The 13,093-nt window shown below is 34.7% G+C and overlaps 1 protein-coding gene across 7 annotated transcripts in view; it reads right to left on the bottom strand.

Annotated features, from left to right (window-relative positions):
• SCAMP1 (secretory carrier membrane protein 1) overlaps positions 1 to 13,093 on the bottom strand; it is a 104,536-nt gene that overhangs the window by 19,254 nt on the left and 72,189 nt on the right. For 6 of the 7 annotated variants that reach the window (XM_082378325.1, XM_082378320.1, XM_082378319.1 and 3 more), the window contains 2 exons: positions 5,514 to 5,615; positions 2,039 to 2,156 (listed from right to left, as the gene is read on the bottom strand). In XM_082378325.1, the coding sequence (XP_082234451.1) occupies positions 2,039 to 2,156; positions 5,514 to 5,615 (220 nt within the window). The remainder of the gene's footprint in view (positions 1 to 2,038; positions 2,157 to 5,513; positions 5,616 to 13,093) is intronic. The other variant, XM_082378321.1, reaches the window with a different exon arrangement.

Below are 13,093 nucleotides of genomic sequence, written 5' to 3'. Positions count from 1 at the left end.
TGTACAATTCAATGGTTTTTAGTATATTCATAGACCTTTCTTATCATCACCCCAAAAAAGAAATTCTATAACCATTTGCAGTCACCATCTACCCCACCTCTGGTTATAGGCAACCACGAATCTACTTTCTGTCTGTATAGATTTATCTATTTTGGACATTTCATATAAGTGGAATCATACAATATGTGGTGTTAATAAATGTTTCTTGAATATGAATCAGAACTTCTGGAAGCAGTGCTGGTTCTGAGAAAAGAATGAGTTTATGATGCATTACTGTGAGATGATGATACCAATCAACTGGAGATATAAACAGCCACCTGAAGATGCAACTAAATGTCTGTGTAAAGCATTGTCTTTCAACTCCAACATTCTAGTTCATGCATGTAGGGAAGAAACTGAAACAATGAGGGAGGTTGAAATTCCCAAGGTAAAAATACTGTAGAGCAAGCACAAAGAGCAGAGACCTGACTGCATTTAAGAAGACTTTTACTTAAGAGCTGAACAAAGAAATGAAGGAGAAAGACTAGCCTCAGAGGCAGGAGAATCAGAACATAACCACAAAGGCTGAGGAGGAGGGGCCACCTGTAGAATAGAAGGCTTCAGAGTCCAAGGAGGAGGAAAACGGAAAAAAAGGCTGGTATAGGATCTAGTAACTTTAGAAAGTGGAGTTTCAATAGTTATATATGGGTATTTCTAAAAAGAAGTAAAAGCTTTTAAGAGGGAAAATGAGTAGCAAAATATGGACAGAAAGAACATAGCCTAGGTTTCACAGAGTTTTAGGAAGGATTAAAGACAAATGTACAAGCAAAATATTTCAAGAACGCAGTTTTCTTAAATATAAGGTACAGTTATTTCTGTGCAATCCTTGTACATATTCTCAAGTTGCCATAGAGTAAAAAAAAAAAACAAAGAAAAAATGTTTTAAGGACTTATTTTCCTTAATGTGAGACCCACCAAAAAGTATTATTTTAAAACATAGGTGTTATTCACAGGGTCTCTATATTATGTTGGAACATGTGCAGAATATCAAAAACACATACCCAAGGCATGATAAAACTTTATATATAAAAAAACCTGACCTTTCTCCTACCCTATGGAATGATTTTCTTTAAGGCAGTGAAAACAGCCATGGGAATTCTACAGGAGGAGGTGCAGTCGTCTCTCAGCATCTGTGGGTATAGGTTCCATGATACCCTCATCCCCACGCCCATGGGTACCAAAATCTGAGGGTGTTCAAGTCCCTTATACAAAGTGGCATAGTATTTGCAAATAACCTGCACACATCCTCCCCACATCTGTCCCATACGTACACTTGAAATCATCTCTAGATTACTTATAAAACCTAATATAATGTAAATGTTATATAAATAGTTGTAAAAACAATGTAAATACTATGTAAATAGTTGCCATTGTGTGGCAAATTCAAGTTTTGCTTTTTGGAACTTCCTGGAATTTTTTTTTCCCCTAGTATTTTCAATCCACAGTTGCTCAAATTAGAGGATGTGGAACATGTGGATATAGAGGGCCAACTGTATAGCTAAGATAATTGGGCAGTTACTAAAAATAAAATTCAGTCCATAATCCAGCCTGAATCTGTTACCAGCTCACTTTATACTCTTAGATAAAATAATTTAGTGTCTTTAAATTTTAAGTACAAATAAAATGCACATACCACACAAGAGTTTTACTTCTATTTACTAATCGGTCTACTATGTTTCATATTCAAAAAAAGAAATCAGAATATATAAAAAGGTACAAATTTTAAAAATGAGATTGACTCTTCAATTGATAAAAGAAGCCTTCAGTTAACGGAATTTAAAAATATTCCCTATCTACAGGAAACATTAAATGTGATGCAATTCTCTAAAATTTATCTATGCATAACTTTTAATTGTAAAAAGTAATCCTCAGAGAGCAAACCTGCATAAGAACAACAACCAAATGGCTTGAGGTTACACTAAATAAAGAGCAAAATGGGAAAATGAGAACTGAATATCAGGTTCACTAAAAAAATTTACAGACATAAAATTTCACTTACCTTTTTAAACATAACTAGTGAGATGACTGCTGATGCTGTGAAAAGTGCTGCTATGATTATCATCATGATTCCAACAGGAATACTTTTGTTGAGACCAGTAAGGGATGAAATCCAACCGCTATGAAATTAAAAGAAGAAAACTAAAATTAGGCAAATAAGTTAACGCACAATTTTTAAAAACAGCATAATAACTAACACATTTTCAGCACTTATGATCCAGGCAACATCCAAGTTCTTTACGTGTATTAACTCATTTAATTCTCACAACAACCCGCTATGATATATGCTATTTTTCATCCCTATTTGAAGGATAAGAGACTGAGTCACCAAGATTATTCAGTAACTTGCCCAAGGTCACACAGCTAATAAAAACAGCACAGTCTGAATTCAAACCTAAACACCAAAATCCAGAGCCTTAAGTGTGTACCACGAGATTCTACATTTTTTAAGCCTATGATTTCATTATTATTTTTTAAAGTTCATTTTAAATTCTGCTGAATTATGTAAAATAATATTTGAGAACCACATATTCAACAAAGGGCTAGTATCCAAAATATATAAAGAAACTTCAAAGCTCAACAGTAAAAATAAATTCTTAAAATTAAAAAGTTTCAATTAGAAAATGGGCAAAGGACTTCCCTGGTGGTCAGTGGTTAAGAATCCACCTGCCAATGCAGGGGACACGGGTTCGATCCCTGGTCCGGGAAGATCCCACATGCCGCAGGGCAACTAAGCCCTGCACCACAACGACTGAGCCTACATGCCACAACTACTGAAGCCCACGCACTCTAGAACCTGCGCACCACAACTACTGAAGCCCACGCACTCTGGGGCCCGAGTGCCGCAACTACTGAGCCTGCGTGCTGCAACTACTGAAGCCTGCGCACCTAGAGCCCGCGCTCCACAACAAGAGAAGCCACCACCACAACGAGAAGGCCGCGCACCGCAACGAAGAGTAACCCCCCACTTGCCGCAACTAGAGAAAAGCCCATGCGCATCAATGAAGACCAGCGCAACCAAAAAAAAAGAAAATGGGCAAAGACATGAAGAGACGTTTCACCAAGAGGATATACAGATGACAAATAAGCACGTGAAAAGATAAAACATCATGAGTCATTAAGGAAATAAATATTAAAACCACAGCGAGATACCACTACACACCTATCAGAACAACTTAAAAAAAAAGTACTGGCAACACCAGAGGCTGGTGAGGATGTGGAGGCTGAATCACTCATATGTTGTAGTTGGGACTGTAAAATGGTACAGCCATTCTGGAAAATACTGTCAGTTTTTTAAAAACACTGAACAGGGAATTCCCTAGCGGGCCCAGTGGTTAGGACTCCCTTGGCTCTCATTACCAAGGGCCCGGGTTCAATCCCTGGTCAGGGAACTAAGATCCCACAGGTTGTAGTGTGCAGCCAAAAAAAAAAAAAATCATCTAAAAATAAATAAGTAAATAAATAAAAATTTAAAAACACTAAACATGCAACTTCCATATGAACCAACAATTACACTCTTCTCTTGGGTATTTATCACAGAGAAATGAAAACTTATGTTCACACAAAAACTTGTTCACGAATGTTTTTAGCAGAATAGCCCCAAACCAGGAACAGTCCAAGGTCCCTCAACTGGTGAACGGTTAAACAAACTGTGGTCCATCCATACCATGGATGCTGCTCAGGAATAAAAAGGGATGAACTACTGAGACACAGCAACCTGGATGAATCTCCAGAGCACTATGCTTAGCGAAAAAAGCTACAGTTTACAAACTGTACGATTCCATTTATATAACGTTCTTGAAATGACAAGCAGATTAGTGATTGCTGGGGTTCAGGAGGGAAGTGAGTGTGGCTATAAAGGGCAGCATAAAGGATCCTTTGGTGATGGGAATGTCCTGTGTCTTCACTGTATCATTGTCAAGATCCTGATTTTTATATTATACCATAGTTTTACAATACGTTACCACTGGGGAAAACTGGATAAAGGATACCTGGGATCTCTCTGCATTATTTCTTATAACTGTCTGTGACTCTACAATTACCTCAAAATAAAGAGTCTAATTTTTTAAAGTCTGCTAAATTACATGAGGTCTACCTTACAACAGGTCACCTTGTATGCACCCTCATTAGCAGATTCCTGTGCTATTTAGTCACCTCACATGCTGCTGTGCTCAATTTTAACACTTTTTTCTAAGTCTGTTCTAAAAAGCAAAAGAAGGGCTTCCTTGGTGGCGCAGTGGTTCAGAATCCACCTGCCAATGCAGGGGACACGGGTTAGAGCCCTGGTCTGGGAAGATCCCACATGCCGCGGAGCAACTAAGCCTGTGCGCCACAAATACTGAGCCTGCGCTCTAGAGCCTGCAAGCCACAACTACTGAGCCCGCGTGCTACAACTACTGGAGCCCGTGCACCTAGAGCCTGTGCTCCACAACAAGAGAAGTCACCGCAATGAGAAGCCCGTGCACCAGAACGAAGAGCAGCCCCCACTCACCACAACTAGAGAAAGCCTGCGCACAGCAACAAAGACCCAATGCAGCCAAAAATAAATAAACTTATTTAAAAAAAAAAAAAAAGCAAAAGAAATTATTTACGTTTCATTAGAATACAAAAAGTGCTGTTAACATAAGCAGTGTATGTTTTAAATTAAACATTTAAAACATTTTCTTTCTCTCAAATGCTAAAGACTAAACACTTTTTAAAATCATAATGAATGCTACTCTTTCCTAGAACTGATTTAAAATACCCAAATAAATTCTCTGCATGTATATATGCCCGTTAGATCTGCAAAGCTATCAACAGTTGTCTGACTTCCAGTGACTACTCTAATTCAGTAGTAGCATACTAAATGTAAGTCTTCAAATACACTCTAGTTACATGATCATTTCAGTTTATGTATGTAGCGCAGCAAAGTTGCCTCGCACATGCTTTTAGCTTATAAAAATTCAACTGTTCGCAATGGTTGTAAGAGAAAGAAGAGAGGGAGGGATGATTTTATACATAGGTACTCTTCTATGCACCATTTCATTCAAGGAATGTTTGCTCCAGAGTGTCTGAAGAAAGATATAAATCTATGACCTTCTAACCTGTGTCCAAATAGTCTCAGTTTCTAAGGGTCCCCCACTGAGTAAGCATTTTGCCATGCTAAGAACGATTCTATTTGTTTAAAGATATATCCATATATGTGCATGCAGTGACTCCACTTTTCAAAGATGTGTGTGTATGTGTGCGCACACGCATTTGTGTGTGTATGAAAATATGTTTGTATACCTAAAATAGCACTTTACACATAACAGGTACCCTTTTCTTAAATTCCTTCAAAGGTTATTCCTTAGGAAACTTTAAAATTGCATTTTTTATTATTTGTATACTTTTGCTAATCTGGTTTTTCTATGTCAAATATTTTTAGGAATCCAAAAATTATATTAAGATACTAGATGAACAGATTATAACTAGAGTAATTAAAGTAAATGACTTACCAGTTACCCCAATTATGAAATCCTGCAGCCTGGAGTACATGCACAGCAAACTGACAAATATAGACGAAAAAGAATACAAAGAATCTGAATGAACTGTCACTCCTGTTTTTAAAAAGAAAGAGAGTAGGGAGAAAAAGAAAGGGGAAAATGTCATTGTTCTCAATGCCTTTACATTCACTTGTAGACTGACATTCAAACATTAAAAAATATTTTTAAAAATATCAGTGGCAACTACCTGAGACTTGAAATTAAAATAATAACATAATAATGTATGTGAACCGTTTATCCAAATACTAGACAATGTTGTTATTATTATTCCAGCCTCACTTTGTCCTTTCAATTTCCAACTGCCCAACAAAACATCTTGGCAAAAGAAAAATTATTTTGTTTTCCTTTTATTTTTTATTAAATAGCTTCACTGAATTATAATTAACATACAATAAACTGCAAGTATTTAAAATATACAATTCGGTAAGGTTTGACATAAGTATATAACTATGAACCTTCTCTAATCAAAACAGTGAACATATTCCAAAATTTTCCTTGTGTTCCTGGTTAATCCCTCCCTCCCCACCCACTACTTTCAGTCACTACAGTTTCATATTTTAAGAGTTTTATTTAAATGGGATCATACAGTATACACTTTTTTCTTGTCTGCCTTCTTTCATTCAGCACATTTTCAGATTCACTCATGTTGCTACATGTAACAAAAGTCCATTCTTTTTCATTGCTGAGTAGTATTCCATTGTACAGTACACCACAGTTTGTTTATTCATTCACCTGTTGATGATCAGTTGGATTGTTTCTAGTTTTTTACTTCTATAAATAAAGCTGCCATGGACATTCATGCATATGTCTACATGTGAACATATATTTCTTTTTCTCCTGGGTAACTATCTAGAAGTGGAATGGCTAGAACACATAGGTATAAGTTTAACTTTTTTTTTAAAATTAATTAATTATATTTTTGGCTGTGTTGGGTCTTCGTTGCTGCGTGTGGGCTTTCTCTAGTTGCGGCGAGCGGGGGCTACTCTTCGTTGCAGTGCGTGGGATTCTCATTGCAGTGGCTTCTCTCGTTGCAGAGCACGGGCTCTAGGCTCATGGGCTTCAGTAGTTGTGGCATGTGGGCTTCAGTAGTTGTGGCACATGGGCTTTAGAGAGCAGGCTCAGTAGTTGTGGTGAGTGGGGCTTAGTTGCTCCGCAGTATGTGGGATCTTCCCGGACCAGGGCTCAAACCCGTGTCCCCTTCATTGGCAGGCAGATTCTTAACCACTGTGCCACCAGGGAAATCCCAAGAGTGTCTTTTAAAGAAGAAAAATTGGAGTTCATAAAAAGACAAAACTTATCAATTTGTTCTTTTATGGATCTTGATTTTATTGCTGTATCTAAGAAATCTGTGCCAAAGACAAGGACACAAAGTTCTTTTTCTTGTCTTTCTCCAGAAGTTTTATATTTTTTGGTTTTACATTTAAGTCTATGTCCCTTTTTTAGTTAATTTTTAAAATATAGTATGAGGTATGGATTAAAGTTCTTTTTTGCATACAGGTATGCAATTATTCCAGCATAATTTCTTAAAAAGACTGTCCTTTCTATACTGCCATTACTTTTGTACCTTTCTAAAAAATCAGTAATCTATATATGGGTGCATTTATTTCTGGACACTCTATTCTGTCTCACTGTTCTATATTTCAACATTTATGTCAATACAATTACCTGGGTTTTCTAATAAGTCTTCAAATTTGTAGTGTTAATCTTCCAAATTTGTTGTCCTTTTTCGCAGTTGTTTTGGCTATTCTAGACTATTACATTTCTATATACATTTTAGAATCACCTTGTTCATTTCTGTAAAACAACATGCAGGGATTTTTATTGGGATTGCATTGCATCTATAGATCCATTTTGAGAGAATTCACATCATCATAATGTTGAGTCTTCCAATCCATTAACAAGATATTATCTCTCCATTTATATTTTCTGCATAGATGATTATGTAATCTGTGAATAAAGACAGTTTTACTTTTTCCTTTCTAATTTGATGCCTGTTACTTGGTTTTCCAGCCTGTTTATACTGGCTAGAACTTCCATTTCAATTTGAATATAAGTGGTGAGAGTGAACATCCGTGTCTTGTTCTTGATCTTAAGCAGAAACCCCTTTCAGTCTTTCACCATTAAGTATGATGTTAGCTGTTACAGTTTTTTACAGATGCCCTTTATCAAGTTGAGAAAGCTACCTTTTATTCCCAGTTTATTGTTTTTATCATCAAAGTGATTGTTGTTAGATTTTGTCAAATGCTTTTTCTGCATCAATTAAGATGATCATATGGTTTTTCTATTTTAGTTTGTAATATGGTGAATTACAATAACTAATTTTCTAATATTAAACCAACCTTGAATTCCAAGAATAAGCTGCACCCACTTGATCATAACACAGTATCTTTAAACATACTGTTGAATTTGATTTGTTTGGCAAGATTTTCAAATGTCCTAAGTTTACTCCATTCCTGTTCATCCCAGTGACTATTCCAACCCCAAAACACATTTTTGGAAGTCTTCATTAGAGAAGATTTGTCCCTTCCACTTCATTTATTTATCATTTGTTTATATGAGCATGGTTCATAGATATTTTCTTTTTTCTTGTTAATTATTATCTTGCTTTATTATCTATGTACCAAGAAACCAGAATATCAGAATGGTTAAAATTATATATGTAATACATTCTCTGAATAAGGGCTTCATAAATAGACTAATTCTAAAGGCTTCACAACAGCTATTTCAGTTACCCAAGAGGGATCTTTCTACTTAGTTCCAAGCTCACAGATATAGTCTAGAAGCTGAAACTGCCTAATAACAACCTCTAAGAAATCTATTACAAGGTACAGAATATGTTTTAAAACTTAAGCTGTCCTACTAAAAAGGAACTGCTTCTAAAACATTGCTCTCAAATACAAATGGAGGAATGTAAGAATTGGTTCGCCTTCCTCTTTTATAGGTACAGTTAGTACCTATAAAAGCACAGCTAGTATACTAAGTTGATGAAATGGAAACCTCGGAGTCTTTAAAACTCATTTTTTCTACTTTTACTATTGAAGGAGGCTAAATATCTTTCTCAAAAGACTTTGTTTACCTCATTTTATCAACCAACTTTCCTGTTTCTGGACAAGGAGACAGTAAAATTCATTTTGTGTACATTTACCATGCTAATATAAATGATTATTTTAAAAATACTTCAACTTTCTCTGAGATTTAAACTCTATGTGCCAGCACTTACTCAACTATCTGGACTCTTCCAAGAGTGCACAAATCTTCCTCTATCTAATCTGTCCAAATTATTACAAATGTAAAATCAAATTCAAATTTTTAAAAGGTTACTTTGTTTTTAACTACACAAGCAGTCACTGAAAATATAGTTCTTCACATCAAAACAATATAAAAAAGTGAATCTGACTCCCCTGTGAAAACGATTTTACAATACCGGGTTGCAATTCCCTGCCAAAAGCCTAAAATTTATTAAAGACATATGCAAAAAAACTGAGGTAGTCATAATGCTAGAAAGCACATTAAGTATAAATAATTTCCCATATACGAAATAGTAGAAAACTCTGTAAAATGTAAACTTAAACAATACAATCATCACATGAATTTCAAGTTCATTTGAGTTGCTTTAAGAGCCAGGTAAGGCTGTGAAGCTCTTACAGGGCCAGATAACCACTCCCCACCCCTCAAGTGGAGGGCTGTACCAGAGCCAGAATCAGAAAAGGTCCAGAAGAAAAAACATCATTGCGGGTGTAGACAATGTCTATTGGCATCCAAAAGCAAAGGCGATGGGTCTTGTATATAGAAAGAGGTTACGAAGCAGACTGTTTAAACAACCCAGCTTGTACACAGCCATTTTAATCCGAAGAAGAAAGAGTAGAACTACAGTTAGAAAAACACTATCAATTGATTTAAGCTAAGTAGTTTTAAATTGTAATCCACCTCAGTTTACAGTGAAGTACTTGTGGTATTTTGAATATTTATTCATAATAGATCCAACTATGTAACCAATTTCTTCATCAGAATAAATAACTAAATAATAAAAGCTTCCTATTGCTTGCCATCCTGGCTCTTCCAGATCAAAGCCTATTGGAAAACTTAATCTCAAATAAGCCAGTTGTTTTTGGTTTAATTGTCTTCAAATAACATACTGACAAGTTATAGTACACCTTTCATAAAAATGTCCTTCCCTAAATTATTATTAAAAATCTCAGAAAAACTGTATAAAGATCACATAAATCTTTTATTTCACAGTACATATCAATAACAGAGATTAATCACAACTACAGTTTGAGGAATCAGGGAAGACAAAGTATTTCATTATTTTAAAAGGGAGAACAGAAATTTTACACTTAACCACAATAAATGGGTACAACTTAAGTACTAAACGTTTTACCTTTGGTAACTCACCATAGTAGTTAAGAGCATGTAGCTTTAGAGAAAGATTTGAGTTTGAATCCTGACTCCTCCAGTTAAAGTTGTGTAACTTCAAAGAAAATTTAGGCCTAAATCTGAGATTTTCTATTTGCAAAATAGGAATAACAGTGGAATCTACCTTTATATGGATGAAATAATACATGTAAAGTGCTTAGTGGGGGATGTACAGGCACATAGGAAACAATCAATAAATGTTACTTGTTGATACCTCTCTTACACCAGTACAGTACTGCACTGCAAACAATTTTGCTCACAGAAGTAATATTCTGCTTACAGAAGTGACATTTGGCTTCTGATAAAATCTTGAAAATTTCTGGGACATGGTTGGTAACTTCATTACTACCAGAATCAAGTAATACATAAAATTCCTGATGATGCAGATGATGTAAAGGCAATAGAATAAAAAGGAACCTAAGAAATACAGCTGCTTTCCTTGTCTTAGTCACTTTGAGATGCAAGGCTATCTAAACCAGCCTCATTCTCCTCCTAATGCTTTTGTGCCAAAATCAATTCTTTCCCCAAGAACAGGGTTCCATAAGTAGGCTTTAAAAGGCAGCACCACGAACCCACCCAAATTGTGCATAATATTTTGCATGTTTGTATCTTTTTAGGAAGAGGAGTCACAAATTTTAGATTCACAGTGGAGTCTGTGATACAAAATCTATTAAGAACACTCACTAGCCTAAACTAAAATACATAGAACTAGGGTGGAAGGGACCCTAGACTTTGTCTTCTTTCCATCTGTGTTCTGCTAAAAGCAGGGGGCATAATATAAAGTTTGTATGTAATGAAATTTTAAACTTGGACAATTTTAAACCTAGTCCACAACCTGGGTTCAAGCTTTGGATCTTCTATACTTAGCTGATATTACAAAATAGGGAGTAAGTTAACATTTGTTCAACATTATGTGCCAGGAACCATGGCAAACACATGCATAACCCATTTAATGCTTACATTACCCCCATGAGGTAGACACTAATACTGACTCCATTTTACTGATGAATAAACAGATTTAGAGAGGTTAAATGATCCAAAAACAGAGCTAGTAACAGAAATGCTGAGACCTGTCTGTGTATCCTGATGTTTTTAACCATGTGATAAAACTATCTCTAGGATATTATCTTAATTCCATCTTGTCCAAGAAAGCTAATCATCAATCAATAGAATACCACTATTTACATTAAATTAATCCCAAATGCTCAGTCTTTCTTATATGAGAAGATTATAAATTTTTTCATTTGTAATAATTTAGGTTCTTTAAAATACTTCCTTTTAGAAAAAGTCAGGGAGGATACAATTGACAGAATAGTATTTTGCAGCTAATAAGAAAATAAGGACTAAAATTTACTAAAACTTTTACTTGATTAGTCAAACATTTTCTTGAGTGACAACTAAAATCTCACAGTTGAATTGCCATTCAATTTAGAAAGCATTAAACAGCTAAACTCAGCCAATAGCCAACCATTTTCAAATTACCTTTGAACAGCAAAACTAATTAATTTAAAGCAAAATAGAAGTCAAGTGAACATTGGTTAGACTCTAGGTCACAATTAAACTGTTTTCATCATATTACACAAGGTTATGCTCTTATCAAAGAGAAAACTTAAGAACATATATTTTTTTCCTACAAATATGCCTCTAAGACACTTCTGTCAACAAAGAACACAGAACAATAATACAGCTTGAGTTTTGAGGTATCTAGCACTATAAGAAATTTAAAATAACTATGATTAATATGTTCAAGACTCCAGTCAAAAAGGTAGATACCATGAATGAAGAGGACTCTCAGCATATAAGTAAGCTATAGAAAATAACCAAATGACTATGGTAGAAATGAAAACCATGGTAATAGACATGAAGAATACCTTGGACAAGCTCATCAATACACTCAGTACAGCTGAGGGTGAACTTGAAGATAGAAACTATACAAACTGAAATGCAAGGATAAAAAAAAAGAGTGGACAAAACAAGAACAGAGCATCTTAAGAGTTGAAGGACAATATCAAGCAGCCTGACATACGTATAACAGGAATTTCAGAAAAAAAAAAAAAAAAAAGAAAAAGTGGCAGAAGAATTACCTGAACAGATAATGACTGAGAATTTTCCAAAATTAACTAAATACTCCAAATGACAAATCCAAGAACATTAGAGAACACTAAAGATACACACCAAAACACACACAAATGAACACACAAACATGCACATCATAATCAAAATGCCCAAAATCAGAAATAAGGAAAAAAACTTGAAGGCAGAAAGAGAAAAAAATACTTTAAAAACAGAACAAGAATTATAGCAGACATCTCATCAAAACCTCTGCAAGCCAGAATACATCAAAGTGATGTGTTTAAAATACAGAAAGGAAAAAAAAAAAAAAAAACCTGAACTCAGAATTTTATACCCAATAAAAATATCTTTCAAAAATGAAAAACTAAAGGACTGGTTACCAGCAGACATGTACTAAAAGAAATATTTAACAAAATTCTTCTGGCAAAACAATTATGATATGAGACAGAAACATGGGTCTAAATAAGAAAATGAAAAGTGCTGAAATGGCTTTAATGAAGTCCATTATAAAATTCATTTCTCTCTATTTTTAATTTTTATAAGAGACAACTGTCTGAAGCAAAAGTAATTGCAATGCATTGTGTATTTCTAGTGTATGTAAAAATAAAATACCTAACAAAAATAGCACAAACAATTGGGGAAGAAAATGGGAGTAATCTTTTGGGAGGTCCTTACAGTACACATGAATAGGAATATTATAATTTGGACACAGACCAAGATTAATTAAAAATGTATACTATAAAAACTCAGGCATCACTAAAAAAGATTTTGATAAGAGGCAGAAATAATGAAGTCATAGGAGAACATAAAATTATTTACAAATACTCAATTGATCCAGAAGACAAAAAGGAATAAAAAAGAAACAACAGTTGGAACAAACAGAAAATAGTTTGTAAAAAGACAGATTCTAATCTAATCAGATCGATAAATGTAAATGGCATAAATGCACAATTAATATAGATAGACTGCCAACTTGGATGCAAAAGCAAGACCCAAATAAAGATTGCCTACCAAAAAACGTCACTATAAATATAAAAACATTA

This window comes from Balaenoptera borealis (assembly GCF_965194805.1).
Source record: "Balaenoptera borealis genome assembly, chromosome: 2".
In the NCBI taxonomy this organism is placed as follows: domain Eukaryota; kingdom Metazoa; phylum Chordata; class Mammalia; order Artiodactyla; family Balaenopteridae; genus Balaenoptera; species Balaenoptera borealis.
The sequence above is the reverse complement of the archived record's forward strand: the minus strand, read 5'-3'. Positions and strand labels throughout refer to the sequence as shown.